Source organism: Excalfactoria chinensis, chromosome 3 (assembly GCF_039878825.1).
Source record: "Excalfactoria chinensis isolate bCotChi1 chromosome 3, bCotChi1.hap2, whole genome shotgun sequence".
NCBI classification, from domain to species: Eukaryota; Metazoa; Chordata; class Aves; order Galliformes; family Phasianidae; genus Excalfactoria; species Excalfactoria chinensis.
In genome coordinates this window covers 73,304,707-73,325,596 of record NC_092827.1, presented here as the reverse complement: position 1 = coordinate 73,325,596, position 20,890 = coordinate 73,304,707, and the positions used below count along the sequence as shown (strand labels likewise).

General features: G+C 44.4%; 1 protein-coding gene across 1 annotated transcript; it reads left to right on the top strand.

The window, feature by feature from the left end:
* Positions 1–1,776: 1,776 nt before the first annotated feature.
* SRD5A2 (steroid 5 alpha-reductase 2) lies at positions 1,777–20,526 on the top strand. Its single transcript, XM_072332821.1, has 5 exons — positions 1,777–2,060; positions 14,772–14,935; positions 17,887–17,988; positions 18,550–18,700; positions 19,219–20,526. The coding sequence occupies exons 1-5, from the start codon at positions 1,777–1,779 to the stop codon at positions 19,283–19,285; spliced, it is 768 nt and encodes a 255-aa protein (XP_072188922.1). The 3' UTR covers positions 19,286–20,526.
* Positions 20,527–20,890: the final 364 nt, after the last annotated feature.

Below are 20,890 nucleotides of genomic sequence, written 5' to 3'. Positions count from 1 at the left end.
TTCACTTTCTCACCATAATCCCTGATGCAGAATTTAGTCAAGGAGGATTGCTGGGCAAGTTCTGTGCAGCAGATGAATAGGATGGGTACTCATGCCATTTATTTCAAACAATGAATATAAACACTCTGGTCCTTCACCTAGGAGAACATCTGTCCGCAATAAGACTCTAGAGCTCTGACAAGAAATACGCTTTTCTAGGTTATGATACATTTGGTATGTTTTGTTCCACCCTAGGATGAAATGAATATTTTCTACGTGAACTGGAGAAGGTTTCTATCTAAGTAGCTCATTTATTAAACATCAGATGAATTCCCAACCCAACGTCTTCTGTAGATGAGTACCAGGCTCACCCAGCTGGAATCCAACCAACCAGGATCAGGAGACTACCCGAAGCCACCAGCACTGTGGCCTTTGGACTTAACACCGTCTCCCACTATTTTTGGCTTGAATCCAGAGCATACTTTTGAAGTGAGTTCCACAAACATCTCCAACTACTACTGAGCTTTGATTTGCTTCATCAGCAGCCTTGAGGTGCATTACTGTCGGGTTTTTTTGGCTTGTTTGTTGTTGTTTGTTTTTTAATCAAACTAAGCCAGAAGATACATTCCATGAGTACACATAATTTGTTTCTTTGTCTCTAACATGTCTCCAATCTATGGGAAGTCACTTAGATTCATAGAATCATAGAACCAATATGGTTTGAAAAGACCTCTCAGATTATCTAGTCCAAACAACTATCCATCCCCACCACAGCCACTAACTATATCCCCCAATGTCACATCCACACAGTTTCTGAGCACCAGCAGGGATGGTGACTCTGTCATCCCTGTGGGCAGCCTGCGCCACTGCCTCACCACTTTCTGGGTTATTCCTAATATCCAACCTGAACATCCCCTAGTGCATCTTAAGGTCATTGACTCTCATCATATGACTGTCATCGGGGAGAAGAGGATTATTCCTTTTCAGATAATTGTAGAGAGTGATAAGGGTTCACCCAAGCCTCCTCTTCTCTAGACTGAACAACCCCAGTTCCCTCAGCTGCTCCTCATAAAACCAGTATTCCAGACCCTTCACAACTTTGCTGCTCTAAAGTAATTCCTTGAAGTAGACCACACCAAAACTTGTGTATTCTGAGTGCTACATCCTCATCTCCATCTGTTTTACTGTGGATTCATTTCTGTTGTATGGTTAGCATATCTGCACAGCTCTGCTCCAGAGCAGCTTTCCTTTCACATGCAGAACGCAAGTGTCATCCTCCAGCACCTCCTGATACATAGGCTGAACCTAAGCCTCCTGCATCCCACATTAGAACATAATCCCAGCCAGTACCACTCCTGCTCTAAGAGGATGGCTTCTCGGGCAGTTTGCACGGCGTCCAACCTTTTGCTGAGCTGTATCCAAGCACCTTCTTCACTCTGTCACGGACGCAACTGGAACTCACGGTCTTGAGCCGCCGTGCCTGTGCGGTTTGATGTTCTGGCAGCCTTTCTGCGGGAGCTCGACTTACAAAGCCCACGCTTGCACGGGCCATGTGAGCGGGAGCCCGCACTCACGTCCGTTACTCCGTAGCTGTCCGCTAGCACCGCGCTCCACGAGGACGGCGTTAAGGCCGGCGGCGGGCAGCTCCCCCGGGGCGCTTGGAAGCGAGGGGCTGCGCCCTCTGAAGGGCCCTGGCGATGGGAGGCAGCGCGGCGGGGCGGGGTGACCGCCGCCGCTCTAATAAGACCGGGACCGGCACCGGCCGAGGGCCGTTCGCCTCGGTGCCCCGCGTCCAGCATGCAGTGCTTCCCCAGCCTGGTGCTGGCGCTCAGCTCGCTGCTGGCCGCCCTGGCGCTGCTGCAGCTCTCGCTTCACCTGCGGGTGCCGTCACGTTACGGCAAGCACGAGGAGCGGCTGTGCCGCCCGCGGGGCCGGCTGCCGGCGCGCTGCGCCTGGTTCGTGCAGGAGCTGCCCTCCTTCCTCGTGCCCGCGCTGCTGCTGGCGCTGCGCAGCCCGCCCCGCCTCGAGCCGCTGGGCTGCCGCCTGCTCTGCTGCCTCTTCTGCTGGCACTACTTCTACAGGTACCGCCGGGCGCTCCGCGGGAGGCCGCGAGCACCTGCCCGTCCGTGGGGGCGGAGGGCGGCGTGCGGAGGGCGCGACGGGGCGGGCGCCGCGGAGAAGAAGCCGGTGCGCGGCGGGGAGGCGATGCTCTTCGCTCTTTCCGGCAGAGAGAGAGAGGTTTCGCCAAGCCGGAACGAAGTTTGGAACGAAACGAAAGCAAACGTTACGCAAAGGAGCGTGAGAAGGGCTCGGTGCGGGGGGGACGCGCGTGGGGACGGCTCCGCGGGGAGAAGGGCCGCTGCGGTCCCTCTGGCCCAGCCGGCACCGCAGCGGCTCTTTCTGTGAGATCAGTGAGGTCTGTGAGATTCAGTGCGTATTTACGTCAGAAATTCCGCCGTACGTATGTCGGTGAATGCCGACCAGCTTCGTTCTTGTCATTGAAGAGCAAAGCCGCGACCCTCGTTGGGTGGCAGGGAGCGCTCCAGGCCGGGCAGCGCGGCACGGCCCCGCGGTTGCCGTCGGGTTCTGCAGGCGGCGGGACGCGGTTCCGAAAGGCGCGCAGCGCAGCGCGGCGACCGGCCCTTCTGCCTCATGGAGCTGCGCCGGCTCTACCTCAACTCGCGCTTTCGTGGATCTCGCGTGGCATTTTAAGGATTCCCGCTCACGAAAAGACGGCCTTCCCACTGCCCCGCGTCCCTCTGCGCGGCACAGTACGGGGCTGCTGCAGCAAAACCTCCCTCTGAGGGTTCTTCTTCTTGTTCTTCTTCTTTCTTAAATCCAAATTTCTATTTCTATTTTTTATTCCCTTCCTTCCTAGATTAGAAAACACGGTCCAAAAATGAGTCTTTGCAACTCACCCGCAATCTCAGTGCTGAAAGACCAGCTGCGGTGTCTCTACAGGTAGTGAGGGACGGAAACAAATAACTATAGGCTGTAGGAAATGCATTTAAACCAGGGGGGGAAATGGTTTCAAGTGCTAGAATATTTGACGGAGATTTGACTACCTTTCATCCAGGCTCTGCTTGCTGCGGGGCTCGGGCTGAAGCTCCGTGTTTTCCTACGTTTTCTTTCTCAAATAATTCAGGGACTCTTCTCGCCCGTGGCCAGCGAATACTTATTCCCTTATAAAAGTAAAAGCTCTCATTTAGCCGAGTCTATACAACAACCTAATTCGTTTCTAATATTGCACGTCACTCCGCTGTTATTCTTCACAGCAAACCGGGATGCTTTCAGAGCGATCAGTATCCGAAGCGTGGTGTTACGTACCGGTGCTCCACTGTTATGTAGAAGAGCGAGGAAAAGAGAAAACGAGGAGTTTTTCTGGCTCAGGGCGTTTCAGCCGTGAATTTGAGAAGAGGTTCAGCACTTTGACATAACAGCCACAGTTCGTATATTTTCAAGGAATTATCTGCACTAGAAATAAGCCAACAACAGTTTTAAACGTTTTCCTGGTGATATACACGATATACAATTGGTCGGTAATAAAGTTACATTAGCTCAGTGGGGGCAGCCTATTGCAGTTCTTTTGACTTCAAAACCGTGATGTGAATAATGATGTTCTGCTTTTAGTCATAAATACGTCCCGCTAAGCTGTTCCTCCTTTTCCAATCGATCATCTGATGTTTGTGTTTCGGCATTACTTTATGCTTGTGTGAAAATACCCCGTATGGCACAGAGAAACGTTTCCTCAGACATCATTACATATTTTAGTGACATCTCAGTCTCTGCAGGGAACCTCTTACTGCTCCTAATTTAGTCAGATCTCTTACACCTAACGTGCTGGTGGAAGGGCAGTTTCAAGCAGACGGCTATTACAGAAGGAATATTAACAGAATATCACAGGCTGTTACAGGAGAGGAGATTTTTCAAGGCCACTGAGCTGGCTGTTCCGCCTTCCTGTCCATCAGCACAGCTGTGCTGCCTCAGGAGCTCGCGTTTGTCTGAAGCAGATATTTGAGTACCTCCCAGGCTCGGTCTGAGAGAAGACAGAAAATCCATCATTTATTGTATAGAGAATCTGCCGTTTCCTCTGGTAGTTTAGTCTTGTGAATCCTTCTGCTGTCACTTGATGCGTTTAAAATGGGATTGAATTTGGCTGCCCTTGATTTCCTCCCGGTGATTGTTGCTCTGCACTACCGTAGCATGCCATAGTATTTTCTGACCGTGATATCATTTACACAGTAATCAGATCATCTTTCAGCCTGCTTGTTACTGAGCCGTCAGCTCCACCGTCTGCACTTGTGTGATCCAGACGGCACAGGAGCACGCATCATATTTCTGATGAATTGGCTACTGCGCACGTTAGGGCGGTTGTGAAGGCTTTAGTTTTATCTCGTGTCCCGGTGCCAGCTGCAGGAAGAGGACATTACCCCGCCTGACACGGAGCGGCGCAGGCACGCGGTACTCCGTCAAGCACACGGTCCGCCGGAATAAAGTTACCCTTTCACAAATTTAGGACCAGTCTCAAGCCGGCATAATGAGGGTGCCGTGCCTTTGCACGCTGTGCCACGTAGTCGCCACGTTCGGAGGTACCGTTCCTAAAGCGGACTGAGCTCCGGCAGCCCTGCTCGTTCCCTCTGCCGCCGCTAGGCTGCAGCCGTCCTCTTCGTGGCGGGCGGGGGAAGGTGCGCTCCGTGCGGCTTCGGGAAGGGCCGGAGCCAAGCTGCGTCTGCCAGGGGAATCCCAACATCGCTCCCCTCCTCTTTGCCTGCTGGCCTTGCTTAGCCAGCTCCTCGGCGCGCTCTTGGTTACCGCAGCGTGGTGGGAATTTAATCAAATCCAAATGGCCCCGTGGCGCTAAAGCAAACGTCCCGTAAGAATCGGAACGTTATCGCATCTGGTTTAGGTGAGCTCACAGCTTCGCTTTCGTGTGTGTAGGCAGAGAAAAGGAGGGAGAAAGCGAGAAGAGCAGTAAATACCAAGTCCGTCATCTGCAGCGGTCTCTGGAGAAAGCGGCCGCAAGCAGGAAACGACGAGCGTACAGGAATTGTTCCTGGCATAAATGACTTACAAAGGATTTTGGTTTGAAAAGTAGTTTGTGAAGGGGCTGTGTGGGAAGAGCAGCTGAAGCACTCAGGTGGCAGGAGGAAGCCTGCTGGCTGCATTTCCATTTTGCTGCCCTGCTTCAAGAACCAAATGGGGAAACAGAAAATAAGGGTGAGAGAAGATGGAATTCTGTATGGACCTTAATACTGCATTTCTCTTAGAACTAGAACTGGATAAAAAAATGAGAAAGAGAGAGAAGGACAAGAGGAGATGTCACCTTTAACAGTAGCAAGGGGAAAGTCTTGTCTCTCTGAGCTACAGAATCTTTTACTCTGCGAGTACAGAAAAAAATACATTTGCATTTTGAAGTGCACTCAGGTCAGACTGAAGGGCACAAAGAGGCCCGTTCTTTCAGAGACAGCTGGATCCACATCTCCCTGTGGTTACAAGTGACCCATTTGGTGTGCCTGCACTTGGTTTTCTACAAATCAACATCTCCTTTAAAAAAAAACACCAAACAAACAGGTAGTGGTTCATGAGGTCACTCTGCTATTTTCATGCCTTCTCTCCTGCCCAGTCCACGAGTTTAACTTTCTGCAAGTCATCCCAGTGAGTTTCAGTAATGCCAACTATATCCTGTTTCTTCTAATGAGTGAAAATACTACATTCACTGCTGTTTTCAGTCCGGTTCCTGCATAAATGGTCAACCAAAACATTTCTTTGCATGCTTTGCCACAGAAGTGTAAGGTGTCCACACGTCTGGTGCTGTTATTGAGTTTGCTTCATTACAGTCTACTCTAGCATTACTGAATATTCTCCTAGTTAGTCCCTCATGATAGCTGATTGCCTTCCTTGCTGATAGTACAAAAGGGTTCCTTTCTATGTTCTTTTTCCACTAGAAAATGGCCTCACATTACAGACACCTGCAGTTGTTGCCCAGTCTGAAGTGTGCCAAAATAAATGTTCCTTTTATCCCTTGGAATGAAAGCAAATAGGTGGAGGTAACAGACTTGTATTTTTCCTCACAACTTTTCAAGGTGGCACGCCTTTTATTGAGGACATTTCAACATGATGCTGATTTTTCTGTGCTATTTTAGCACTGCCACACAGCTTTACAAACCATTATGGCTCTGTATTTATAACCAAAGTTTTCTTCCCAGATAGGTACCCCTGCGTGCCATTCTCTTCTCTTGCTTTCTATTCCCTGTCATGCACACCACTCCCACTGTGCTACTAAGACCTAATTACCATACCTGGCTGCTCAAGGTTTTTGTACTCCTGTGTGCTACCCTGTATTTCTATGTAGCATCCCAGGTGATGTTTGCTGTTTTATGGTCAGTCCACTGCCCTAGGCTCCATATTCATAGTGTCTTTTTTTGCTTTAGAATAACATTGCTTCTACCAAACAAGGACATTTTGATAGAGGGATGTTGGTGGTATTCCCTTATTAGGGCTGCTCTTTTAAGTCAGAAATAAAATGCAAGGGAAAGGAGAAAAGGAGTTAAGATTCATTCCATACACGCAGCAGGGCATTTGTTGAGGACTTTACTGTTTCAAGGTCCACAAATCTATTTTTTAGATTTCTTACTATAGAAGAGGCAGCCTCTATGGGGGAAGACAGTGCTTTTTTAATGAGTCAGTAAATCTAATTTGACAACAGGAATTTTTCTCAAGCCCCTCTGTGCACTGAAAAGCCTATATCCTTAGATTCTTTCCTAGTTTTGGGGAAATCAGGTGAAAATAAATACCTATGAAGTAATTTTGTAGTATTACCATTATAAACATATCCACACTCCAGAAACTGCATCTGTTGGACGCCGGTGATGTAACTTATATTCTTGGTATCTCCTTCAAAACTGAAGTCATCACTTCACAGTCGCCTCTTATTCGTGCCATCATTTTTTGGCATTATGCACATTTTGAACAATTACTGTCAAGGTTAAAGTGCAGGAAGAGTAAAATTTCCATTAAAATCTCTGAGAAATACCTCAAGAGCTCAGTGCAGCCTGTGCAGCATGCAGGCTCTTGTTCCTCACTGGCAAAAATGCACATCTGATGGTGGCAACTACATCGAAAGGTTTTTTGTTTTGTAGTTGAGAATTTGCTCTCTTAAATGGTGTTACTTTGTTCTTTGTATCTGTTGTATTTTCCATGGAAATAAACAAAAGGCATTACTATATAGACTTATGTCTATACAGCCCAAACCAATTCCTATTCACTCAGTGTGGCCTAGGCAAGCCAAAAGGTTGGACACTTGTGGGATGGATGTTGATAAGAAAAAGAGCTGTGAGGAGCTGCTGGGGAACTTGAGCTGTTTGTTCGAGAGAAAAAGAGGCTGAGGGGAGACCTCATTGCTCTCTGTAGCTCTACAACTCTCTACAAAAAAGGCTGCACTGAAGAGGGTTCTTGTCTCTTCTTGCACATGACAACCAGTAAGACACAAGGCAGTGGCCTCAGGTTATGTCAGGGGAAGTTTAGACATTAGGAAGAATTTCTTTACTTGAGGAGTAGTTAGGCATTGGAAGGGGCTGCCCAGGTAGGTAGTAGAGTCTTTATCCTGGAGGTATTTTAAGAATGGGTGGATGTGGTGCATAAAAGGGAAGAGGTGATGTGAGAGGGCAGTATCTGTGTAAAACTGGGGAGCAAAGGACACTAACACTGATGCTTTCTATGTAACGAGTGCTTCACATAGCAATTTTATGTGCTAGGAAATCTTGCTAGGAAATCTTGTGCAATATGTACTCTGGAAGGAAGCCAAATTGACTGTGAATCAGAGATAGCCCATGGTAGCTCTTTTTATTACAGGATATTAGAGGATATTAAGTCTTCTGATCATTTTAATGTAAGTGCAAACTCAGGACATGACCTGGCCATTTCCAATTCTGTTCCTCATTGTGCCTGTACTGACATGGGTGACATGAGGTCATACGGGTTCAGAAGCAGTTCGGATTACTACCTTTCCAAATGGAAGACATTTCATCCATGTGCTTCAAAATGTGAATCTAAGGATTTAGAAACGATAATCTTTTTTTTTTTTTTTTTTTTTTTTTTTTTTCCCCACCATTTTGGAAGTGATTTTCTGTGTAACAGCTGTAGAAATCAATCAGATTGAACTGCTGTTAGAAGGATATGTTTGAGATTCTGAATGACAATGGCAGGATATTGCCAATAAATAGAGGTATTCAAAATTAATTAAATTGAACTTGCTCAGTAATCCTCAAGACCCTGGATGCAAGTCTGTGCAATTGTGGGACTTCAGGTCATTTCAAAACTTCCTCTAATTTTTAGACATGCAAGTGGGACTTTCATGCTTTTTGCTTGTGTTTTCCATTTTCAACTTCTATAGTCTTGGTAAAAATGGTTACACTAAATAATTTTATACTAACAGTTCTTCAAACGCAGTGTGGGCCCTAAGAGTTCAAGTTCTTTCCTGCTTTGTCATCGTAACAATATATTTGTGTCTCTGAATTTCTGTTTTCCTTCAAAAATCAAGTTCATCCTCACTGTTTTTGAAACAGTTTGAAGTAGAGATTCAGCTGAGGACAGAGCTTGGTCTGAAAAGTGGAGTGAAGCTTCATGTTTTTAATCAGACTATCCCAAGACATTTGTTTTAACTGAGCTGACTGCGCAAAGCTGTCGAAGATGAAAAATTATTTGAAATGTTGTTATTGTTCAACTAATTTTGTTTTTGAATATGCGCAGAGAACAAGTCTGCTAAAAAGGCCTGAAATCTTATTTTTCAAGAAAGCACTGGGCTCCAAACCTGGGAAAAAAAAATAAAAAATCTAATGTTTCTGGTCATTTTGGTTATGAAAAAGAATTTCCTAACATATGACAAGCCTAAGCTGCTGCAGAGGTTTAATTCTGAATCTTTCAGTTTCTCAGAGCATTCCTTTGCATAGTAAGAAATAAGGAAGATGACCCAATGCTGCACTTTTGAACCCCGTGGGCTGTGGTGAAGTGGTCAGAAATCCTTCTGCCAGCATCCTGCTGCATGGTGAAAGACAGAAGCATTCTCAGCAAAGGTAGGGCCTTTAACTGTTTTTGATAGGAGTGTCTGTAAAACAGAGCTAGAGAAAAAACACATTAGATTATGACCTCATTTTCTCACTGTTTGTTGTGTTCTTTTTACAGCAACACATAACTCACAGTCTCAAACTGCTTAATGTCGCTGAATAACAACCCAAATGTGCCAAGCCTCCTCACTCAGGGGTGAGACTCTCAGGTAGAAACTGTCTGTCATCCTGTGGACTCATGTCCTTAGGTCTGTATCTCAGTCTCACATAGCCCCCAGTAATCTGTCCTGCTCTGTGATCTCCTGTGCCAGACACTGCTGCTGGGGCTGAGCTGCAGCTGGAGGCTGGCTCTCCACAGCTGGGAGCAGTAAGCCTGCTGCCCCTGAGCATATGCTCGTAGTCTCAGCTAAAGATGGAAACTGGAAAGTGTCCTCCACCAGGTACCACACAAACCAACCACATGGGCATTTAGGACAGGGGGAGAGGAAACCAAGATGTCCTCATCTCCTCTGATGTCAACAGGTGCCTAGTGCTACTATGGGAAGTACTGGACAGTCTCACTGCAGCAGCTGCATAGATCACTGCTGTTTTATGTCCTGGTTATGCAAGGGTTTTGTAGTTTATAGTGACCTATGGAGGCTGCGCAAAGCCAACGAATTTCAGAGTTAAATATGTGATAACGCCTCCTATTAATTTCCATGGAAAGTACAACAGATACAAAGAGCATAATTAAATTATTTGATAGAGTAAATCCTCAGCTACAAAATGCTGTTTTTCAACATAGTCACCATCAGTAGCTGGCAGCAATGAACAAGAGCCTGCATGTCACTCTTGTAAAAATCTGCATGTCTATCTAGAGTGTGGCTGATCTTTCACATCACTGTCACCATGGCTGAAATGCACCCATTGCTTCACTGTGCTCACATTCAGTTTGGTCTCCAGTAACATTCAGTGAGTGCCAGTGAATGTCAGTGAGTGTAATTTTTTCCACATGGAGGAATTCAGTTTCACACCTTTGCTTCATACACACTTCCATGTCAGATGCCATTCTTCAGACTGCCCCTCTGCTGCCCTCTGTCACACAGCTACAACATGTAATGGAATGCTGGTGGGAAGGTTCAACCCCTATTGTCACACCACCAACATCCACCTCTGACATTGCTGGCCAGAATAGTAAAGTATGTGGCATTACTTTCAGAGCAGCCCTCTAGTACAGCACAATGCATTTTCATGTACAGGTCTATATTAACAACATGAACACTGTGCCACTGTGGAGACATTTCTTACCATAGGATCTGGAAAATCTGCAGTAGAGGGGGCAAAGACCTGTTTGGATGCTCAGGAGGAACAATTTTGTTGCTAAAGATACTCTGCCGTAATTGCAAAGGGAGAGGAGTGAACATGAATGAACTACAATGGAGGAGAGAGTGCAGGTATTGTGTAGCAAGAGACAAAACCAAGATGAATAAAAAATCTGAGGAATGATAAAGGAAGCAAAGATCTAAAGGACAAAGAAATGACAAAGTCGGGAAGGCTAGAAGAGCAGAATGGAGAAAGATCAGGAGTTTAGGCATAAAAGAAAACAAAGAGAGAACTACTGGAGTGGGAAAAAATCATTCAGGGTATCTTGAAGACTACTTTCAATGTATCTTGCATTTCTGCTTTCTGGATGGGTATGAAGTCTAGTGCAGTTGTAAGTGAGCAGTTTTGTGCATCCTTGATTTTGTAACATTTTTTTCATGCAGATGCATCCTTTTGTTCTGCTCATACTCTGAGCCTCCGCGGACTCTTTGAACTCTGCTCCAGTGGAGAAGTAAGCTTTTTGAAGTGCACAGAATAGTGTCTGGTCAAGTAACTCTGGCACATGTTTCACGCTTTTGGCAGACAACCATAATTTAGCAATAGGAATAAAGTGATTTGTCTTCATAAATATCAAATGGTTATTTCTGGAGAAGAAAAGAGGGAGATACCTTACTGAAATATATGATTTGGCTGACTAAGCCTTTGAAACACCATTGCTTAGATAAAACAACAGACATTCTGGTAAATCTTTAAGTACAGTTGTCCTTTAGATACCACCAATTAGTAGAGACAAGCATGAAATATTGTGGTTGGTACAACCACAACATCTTGTCACATTGACCCTAGTCTTGTCCTCCACCACTCATTCCATTTTAAATCTGGACTAAGATTAGATCAGGTTTCATCTCAGATAGCTGGCTGGGCTTTGAGTTCAGGCTGCAGCCTGGGCAGAAGGTTTTGTTTGTGCTGTGGTTTCTTTTGCTCAGCTAATTAATTGCTCCGCAGCTCCTTGTCAGTGTCTCCCTTTCACCAAGATGGCTGTAAGTTCTGTTCTCAGCTCCTTCGATTTTCTTCTAAGTGCTTTGGCCTGTAAGGATGACATTAGCGCAGGAGAGGGCTGCACGAGCTCCGGTGCCCCAAGCCTGTGACAATCGGAAATTGCTATTGCAGAATAAATTACAGAGAATAAGGAAAGAACATTGTTCTTGGCTTCCCTTTGGGAAATGTATAGTAATTGCAGGACTTGCTGATATACCTGCTAAAGCCAGTAGGAAAGACCACAATGATTCAATATTCTTCACAATTCAGTGCCTTTTTTAAACTGTGAAAAGAAAGAAGTCTCCTTTGTTGGTTCTAACTGGCTGTTAATCACTGGAAGATACCAGATTTTTCCAGCTTCAGAAATACTGGAAGACAAGAAAAGCAAGGAAATAATTTGTACACAGATTTTCAAAATGCTTTTGAAACCTGGTTGCTGTTGTAATGAATTTACAAGAGCAAAAGTTTATTCTTGGGAGTCAAGCCGACACAGTCCTTCCTCACCAATTAAAAACAAATACCCATTATTAGATCCTGTTCTTTTCCTTTCTTTTTCTTTCAACAATATGTATTTTATTAAGTATATCACATGTAATAATTCCTGCGTGTAACTATGTGAAAAGGACTCACTTTCATCCCTATGCTGTATACATCCTTCTGACTATCCTAACCATACAGCATACCTAAAATGTGTAACAATCAATCATGCACTTTTGGCTAGTACTAGATTGCCAAGATGACTGACTTCAGGCACTTGTATTGTTGGAATTTAGCATTATGTTGCACAGATTCCTTAGATTTTTCTGCTGCCAAATGCATCTTTTTTTCCCTTTAATTCCTTTTTTTTTTTTTTTTTATTCCCCCCTTCCCCCCCCCAGCAACAACTGATATTACTGTCGAAGCAGCATTTCGTTTTTAGGTGCTGACATCAGACTTCCGCAATTTATTGTAGATTTCTTATTATAATCCCACTTTACTCACATGCAATAGTAAGCAGCTGAGCTTTTCTGATCCAACACCAAGAATTCAACCTGAACTCTGCATTAAGCTGCATGGCTGAGAATCTGAATGCTGTTGCTGATCTTCTTTAAATTTGTCCAGAGATCTTTGGAGGAACCTAGAAGTAGGATGTTCTGCATGTGGTTTTTCCCTCAGTTCAGGTGAGAGTCTTCCCAGTTTTCAAGGGAGCTGGTATACTCCATGTAAGATAAAATATGATGCAATGACATCTCATTTTCTCTTTGAAACATGCTAGTCTGGATAAGAAATGACAGAAAAGAAGGTGAATAATTTATTATTCGTTCATTTTAAAGGAAACTGTTGGCGATGGTTTAGTCAGATGCATTTGGCCAGTAAAGAGGATAAAGGACAAAAGAATTAGTCATCGGTATTGCACTAGAAGAAAAAGGTCAAATTTGTCATAGGTCTAAATCCAAAAGGCCAATTTTTTTATCTGCTCCTCTAAAATGGTTGCCTCTGATCCTCTTTTGATTTGCACAGGGCAAAATAATCTCAGCAGCGATACGAACTCTTCCATGTACTATTTAATCCTGTCAAGTGTCCTCATTTTATTTCAGTTGCTTTACCAAAACCCACCAGGAATAATCTGTGTGCCCACAGTTCAAACTGACAAGGGTTTTACTAAAACAGAAACTTCTGGCACTGTCCAGATACTGAGAACCAGAGAATCCAGACCTCTGGATTTAGTCAAGCAGATTTCCCTGGAAATGTTGCTTCACAACATGGATTCTTCAATGAAACCCTGACAGGGAATTTCAGAAGTGCTATGGGGAGGAGTTTCACTGATGCCAGGTGTGTAATCAATGGATATACCAATGTTATAATTAGGAAATATACAGAAGAGTTGGGCTAACAAGTCGTTATGTTAGAGAAGAATGGATGGAGCTTAGCCTCATCCTGGGCTCACCAAAAGCCTCCACAGGGAGCAATCTCCAAAAGAAATCCTTCCCCAGTGGTAGTCAGATCTTAAATGGGGTGCCATGCAGACCATCACCGGGTATTGCACATGATCTGACAGCAACACTGGAATGCTTTGATGGCGTTTCATTCCTTTCAGTGAGCCTGAAAGCTCAGAGACCCACAGGGAGTATAGATGTTTTAGAGGTACCAGGAGGGGAAGGTCTGCTCTGCAGGGAAAGATACAGGATGTATTACTATCCTGGGTCAACATAGCTGCACAGGTCTAGTTTGCCAATATTTTTTCAGCAGGCAGGTCTGATGCTGAAGATGGCCTCCCCTGCTCCAGCACCTTGGTCCTGAAGGCCAGAACCAATGCCTGGTAACAGGACTCCAAAGAGCATTCCCTTCCATGCTATAGGAAATCTCATACTATAACAAACGTGATATCTCTGCTTGAAAAATGTTTTCTGTACCTCTTAGGTTACACTGTATTTAGAAATATTTAGTACTTCATCATTATATTTGTCTTAATTGCCAGAAATTTGGCATATCTCACTCTGGAAAGTAGCAAATATATAGATGTGTTGTTACTTGTACTTAGCTTAATCGCTTTTAGACGTGCTTAATAAGATTTAAGCTAGATTTATAATGTGATGATATTTTACACTTTAGCTTACTGGAAGTGTCTTTGGCAGTGCAGACTGTGGATTATCTATCAGTAGAACTCATGTACTATGATAAGCACCACCCAAGTCCCAGAAAGGCAAAAGAAAAAGAAAAAATAGAGTGTAGATTTTATCACTTAGAGAATTTAATTGGTCAGGTAAGAAAATATTTAACAACCATGAATGTAACTCCTCCACTTTGCACTCCTGAGGATGATGTGGTAGAGGCTGGGAAAGGGGATTTTCCATCAGGCTATGTAACACAGAGGATGGGAGAATCAGAGTGGTAGCCTTGAACTCCACACTCCACCATGGGTTGAAGCCCTCAGGGATCAGCCTTGGTGGTGGGGTCAGGAGCATCTCCTCCTTATGGAAGCTCCTCCACAGTGCTTGTGGCTTTTTCGGGCAATGGGTATTGCAGTTGGCACTGCCCCCCTCTGTAGCAAAGGGCAGCCAAGGTCTTAGTATGAGCGTGATGTTTGTGGTTCAAGTTCCTCCAGTTACCAACAAGAGAAGAGGAAGACAGAGAGACATTCTTGAGGCCACAGTGACTCTGGATGAGATTTCCAGCTTCCTGTGTTCTGTCTCAAAGGACAATAAAAATGTGGATATGGGCAGCATTTTTCTTGATTCCGATTTGTTTTTGGTCTTGCTTTGTTACAGTTGTTTTCAATTTCTTAATGTTTACTGACTTTTTTTTTTTTTTTTTTTTTTTTTTTTTTAAGGTTTTTCTTCCTACAGCAGAGAAATTGCAAATATATTGTTATCATGAAATGTGCTGACTTTGTTTTCTTATCTACTTTAGGACATTTATTTACCCCTTCTTCACTAGAGGCAGGCCCTTCCCGCTGCAACTGCTATTCTTTGGTACATTATTCTGTATCTACAACGGCTTCCTCCAAGGGTACTACCTGATCTACTGTGCTGAATACCCAAATGACTGGTGCACCGACATCCGATTTACATCAGGTAATTACAGCTGCAGGATTCCCAAGATCTAATCTCCAAGCAATTTGTCAGCGCTTTGAATTACGTCCTAATCTTCACTGAACACGTGAGTCAGATCAGTGGTGACAGAAATCGGTATAAAACCTGCCCTCTGGCCCAGATAAAACAACTGAATGTGCGGTGACATTTATTCTTGCTAGGCAGCCACCACTGAAGGCTTATGACGTAGGGTATTGGAGCACAGTCTCAAGTCACCAATCTTGTTTTTCTGATGCCACTTGAGCAGGGATATGCCCTTTCTCAGCCAGCTGTCCACCAAACGTTGGCCCTGTGCAAGGGTAAACTGTGGCTTTCCCTCTCTGCCAGGGAGGTGTGCACTCCATGCAGCCATTCTGACTGGCAGAGTGCAAAGCCCCAGCATAAACAGGGCTTTAGAGACAAAGGGTTCTTTTTTCTTGTGTAGGGCATGTGGGTAGATTAGAGATCATGCACAGTCTGGTTGTATGTTAATAATGTTCCTTTATGTTCTGAACTTAATAGCCTAGCTGAATTTCACCCTGTAAAAGCCCAGGGAGAATAACTGAGCAAGGGCAGCTGGGCATATTACACAGTTGGTGCTGCACAGAGGATGGTTTTTAAATGCAGACGTGGAAATAAAATCGAACAGGGAGGTCAGAAGAAATGTTTTGTATACAGAAAGTATAAAGTAACCAAGGTACTTTCCATACTCTGTTAAAAGTAGAAGATAAAAGTTCAGTCTTAATTCACAGCTTCCCATCTTAAAAATCCTGGACGTTGTGTAGCAGCAGCTCCTATAACCATCAAAGAACATGCTACATTCATGACTTAATTCGGATAATAATTATACATACATATGTGTGTGGTAAGAAGAAAGAACTAAAAAGAAAGCAGCAGTGGCAGTGCTTAAAACATTGAGCTAAAACAACGCATTATTCTTCTACAACTTCTTCCCAAATTCCTGTTGCTACTGGGAGTGCTGAGGTTTTACAAGCACTTTGTTTTTCGCTCTGCTGCTTAGCATGCACCACCTCTACTTGATTCCTGCCTCCCCAATCACTGTCAGATGTGGTTTTCTCAGTGTCTAATGTAGCATGAAATGTAGGGCATGTCACCTGCAGAGTCCCTCAATCTAGTTTTGCAGCTAAACAGAGTCTGGTCAATGAATCTCTCTGGTCAGAAACTGTCAGCAGCCTTTGGCAAGTGAGCGGCTGCTCCATGTTCATGCCCTCAGCTCTGCACAAATGGCCTGACTTGTGGTGGACTGAGCAGTTATGTCCACAGCTGTGGCAGGCTGCTGTCAGTGTGGATGTGGTATAGAGCCTGCCTTGCTAGTTTGCCCTTCTTCATTTTTTCTCTACTATAAAATAAGCCGCAAGAAGAAGGAAGCAGCAGCTGACAAAGAAGCTGGAGGAAGGTACAGCGGCAACCCCCTCTTGCAGTAGCAGGCAGAGGAGCCTTTTTGGCATCAAGCTAACCTTTCTTTCTACTTTGTTCATCAGCAAACCCAAATCAGCCTGTCTTAGGTCCTATTCTGTAAAGCTGCTGTCGGGATTCTGTCAGTTGCTGCATTTTCTCTTCAGCATCCACTTCTCTGTGATGCTGTTAATTCCTGACCCCCTCCTTTCCCTGGCCCATCCAGTACCTGGCTACCTGATATCCCTGCAGGCTGTGAATACATAGCTGCTGCTCAGGCTCCCCCCGGCCTCTCCTGAATGACTGGTTTCCTAGATCATTAATGTATCCACTTGTGGGACCCAAGTAGGAACACACAGGCCTCCCATAGCCAGTAGAAAAAAAAATTGTCAGAGGTAGACTATCCTCACATCTGCTGCTCCAGCTGGTAGCACACGATACCACAAAGCTCTGTTCTCTGTCAGAGAATGGGACATACAATATATCAGAGCATGATGGCAGAAAGTCTGATGAGCAACCACAGTATCTACAGACCAGTGTGCAGAGATTTTTCTGGACATTCCAGTCTTTCATCCTATGATATCTTTCAAGAGGTTATCTTCTCCATGTCCTTCATGAAAATAGGATATTGGTTTGGTTTGGGAACATGCAAATATCTCTGATGCACACACCATTTTTCCCTCCCTCTTAATGTTCAGTGACTACCACGAAGATGATCAGAGAGCTGGAGTGTATCTCCTGCAAAAATAGGCGGAAGGAGCTATGCTTGTTCAGCCTGGAGAAGGGAAGGCTCTGGTGAGACCTCATTGTGGCCATCCAGTGCAATAAGGGTGACTATAAGCACAAGAGAAGCTGACTTTATGTGATCTGACAATGATAGGACAAGGGACAATGTGTTTAAACTAAGAGAATAGGTTTAGATTAGATGTTAGGAAGAAGTTTTCCACTCAGAGGGCGTTGAGATATGGGCACTGCTGTCCAGAGAAGCTGTGGGTGCCCCATCCCTGAAGGTGTTCAAGGCTGGGTTGAATGGGGCCCTGGGCAGCCTGAGCTGATGGATGACAGCCCTGCCCATGCCTGGGGATTGAAACTGAATAATCTTTATAGTCCCTTCCAACCCAAGCCACTCTACAGTTCTATGCTGATTGATGGCTGCGGCCAGGTGAGAAGTCTGGCTTTTTCTCACACTATCTGGAAGTGTTCTGGTCAGCCTGACAGCACAGTCTGCTTAGGAGGGTCATCTTTACATGCAGAGTTGCTCTCCACACTGAAGCTCTCTGGGATAGGTGACCTCATAGCTGACACAGACATACATGGTTGTTTTATCATCATTCACTCACATTTCTCTGGGTCTGTGACCTTCTCAGTAGCTGTGCATCTTTTGAGTAGAGAAAAAACATCTACCCACATCACATTAGGCCTCATATCTGCTTGCTCCAAAGACGAACATCATAAATGTTCTTGTATGCCTTATGCAGGGATAACGGGGACAGACCAGGAGCTATCTTTCTAATCCATTTCCCATTTTTCTTTCGAAGGCCTCCTCTTATTTCTGCTGGGAATGGGAATCAATATTCACAGTGATCTCCTGCTGCGCCAGCTGAGAAAGCCTGGAGAAGTCACTTACAAGATTCCTCAAGGTATGTTTTTGTCCTAGCGAGAAAGACTGGATGTAGGTCAGAGCTACGAACCAGGAAATGCCCAGTTCTGTAAAGAAACATGAATGGGGATCCAGGACATTCTGATTTTGGTGTTGACTCCTGCTGGCTTGCTTTGGATGCTCATATCTCCTCTCTGTCACCACCTCTACCCCCATTTTTTACCTCCAACACTTACCTTCCTCTTGCTGTGATTAGCTGAGATACAGAACCGAGATCCAGATTTTGCATTCCCCAGAGTGGAAGATGTTAATAACTGAGATTTATACAATTCTAATAACAGCTTTCGTAAGCCTTTCTGTTTGCAAACAGAAATAAACATTTGTGAAAGTGCTGGAAACCTCTTGGTTAGAATAATTTCTGATTCTTGTACAAGATCCTTCTTTGTAGTTTGTCCTGGCTACTCTGGCTCCAGGGAAGTCATTTGAAGTTTTTCATATGGGTTCTGAATAAGAAAGGTATTCAGTTGCTGACCTTAAGGTAAAGGAACTTTCCATGTGCATAAGATGGCATAAAAACTGCATATTTTGTCTTTCATTGCAGGTGGGCTGTTCACTTATGTTTCTGGAGCCAACTACTTTGGAGAAATTGTGGAATGGTTTGGTTTTGCCATCGCTACCTGGTCCCTACCAGCTTTCACCTTTGCCTTTTTCACTCTTTGCTGCATTGGGCCCCGTGCTTACCACCATCACAGGTATCAAAACTCAAACTGCTTCCTGCAGTGTGATGCCTCTTGCTCATGGGATGCATTTTGCAAAATGCCAGGGAGGGGCAGAGAGGCAGGGCTGGAATACAAAGTAGAGCTGAAATTTAATGATATATACAAGAAGTATATTGGCCTATTTGCAACTGGGTGAAAGTACAGCAGTGCACTGGAAAAGCTGTTCAGTGGGCCTGACGGTCATTTAAGTAGCTCTACTTACATCACTGTTCCTTCCACGTTAAGGCATCTTGTTACTGAGCCTGGTAAACATGACTTTTCCTGAGGGTTCCTTGCAGCCTCTGCAGCACTTTGGAATAGATGTGCTCCTGTGCTCTGAATTCCTGAATTAAATAATAGTGTAAGTGTATGTTCTTTTGCAGAGTAACACAGAGAGGTTTGCAAAGCAAGGTAGATTGGAGGCATTTTAATGTACCTCAGCTGAGCTGTATTGAAACTGTGCAGTTTTCTTGTTCGTATGCGTCTTCATTCTCCTGCTTGTTCTCTTTCAGGTACTATCTCAAGACATTTACGGACTATCCAAAATCAAGGAAAGCCTTGATTCCTTTTGTTTTTTAATGACTTGGATATGGACTCTGTATCCTGTTTTTATAGAGCTTTTTCCAATTCCTAGTTTTAAAGTTAGGTTTGACTACAAATCATTGTACAAATGATAACCTGGGGTTGTAACAGGCAAGAAGGTCATATGGAACCGAAGTTCCTGCTTTTAATTACAGGGGAAATTGCAGACAGTTTTGTGTAGAGGGACTTCCCAAGTAACATACTTGCTTGTCTGTGGAGTTCTACCTGTGGACAGTGAGTATGACTCCACTGACATTATAGCAAAAGCACTGGCTAAAATACAGTGCAGAAAAGGAGAAACTAAGCCCATGACTTCAAGAGAAAGTCTTGGGCCGCTCCAGTCTTACAGCCCTTCTACAGCTGTTTCCTCCTTCCCTATGCTGTAGCACATGTGCCCTCGTGGCAGCCTCTTTTGTCAAGAAAGTAACTCTACCCTTTATTTTGCGCCTAGAAGCAAAGTTAGGTCATAGAGCTGCAATGCAACAAGAGGACACTTGTGGGCGTGAGGCTGGGAGCAGTGTATTGTGGCACAGAGGTAGCATGAAGTAGTGCAGGTGCAAGCATCTTCAGCTGTCATTCACAAGCACAATGTCTGCATTACTTCCTTGAGCAATACCCTTCTCACTGCCAGACGATTAATATTTACCCACCAGAATTTATTCTTTTTTAGATGTGCGTCATTAAAAGAGTTGCAGCAGCATTAGAACTTTTTCCCTTCTGGCAAACGCAGAGGTCTTTTCAGCAGAGCAATTTGTTCACTCAAACCCACGCAATTTTTCTTCACTGAAAAAAAAAACACAACCAACAAACCTTGAAATGGTGACGTATAACAACAAAAATAATGGACATAAAAAGCTTTGGGTTGAAGGAAACATTCTCGGACACTGGCAGTACATTTTGTCTAAGAGGAACGTTTTCAGATACCCCTGTTAGGAAATGATACGTGGATATTACTGAATTTCCACAAGGGAACAGTATGTTTTTTTCGTAATTTTAGAATATAGTTAGGAATTTTCCAGAAAAAAAAAAGATGTCATTAACCTTAATAGGAACAGATGTCTCAGAAAACTCTGATAGTTTTAGTTACCCTTCACAGCACACAATCCTGCAAAGAATTATGCTGAATGGCTGGAAGAAAAAAAAGACCAGACCACATACTGAACATATTACATGCTGCTAGAGTAACCTGATGGCCTGTATGCAATTCTCTCTGAAACACAATAAAATGTACGTAATGCACAGGGCTGTGATGGTCTATTATTTACTGCTTACAGAAATGAGCCTCTGTGACATTGCTTACACACAGTTCTGCTCACTTTGTCTACCTTTGTCTGGGCAAACCCTCCCTGTTTATGCTACTGTTGTTAATTGTCCTCATGTCCTGCAGCAGAGTGGCCTTCTGAAGATGGGTCTCCTTGCACCGATCCCTGTAAAGCACATGACAGAGCTGCATGCTTTACCAAAATTGCCATGATGAAATAATGCAACAAAAAAACTGTTGAGGCCAGAGCTGCAAATTTCACGTTAGCACCACAAATGTATTTTCCTTTGGTTTCCTTCCTTGCGCTTTCCATGTGGAAATGCACAGGGACGGGAGCTCCA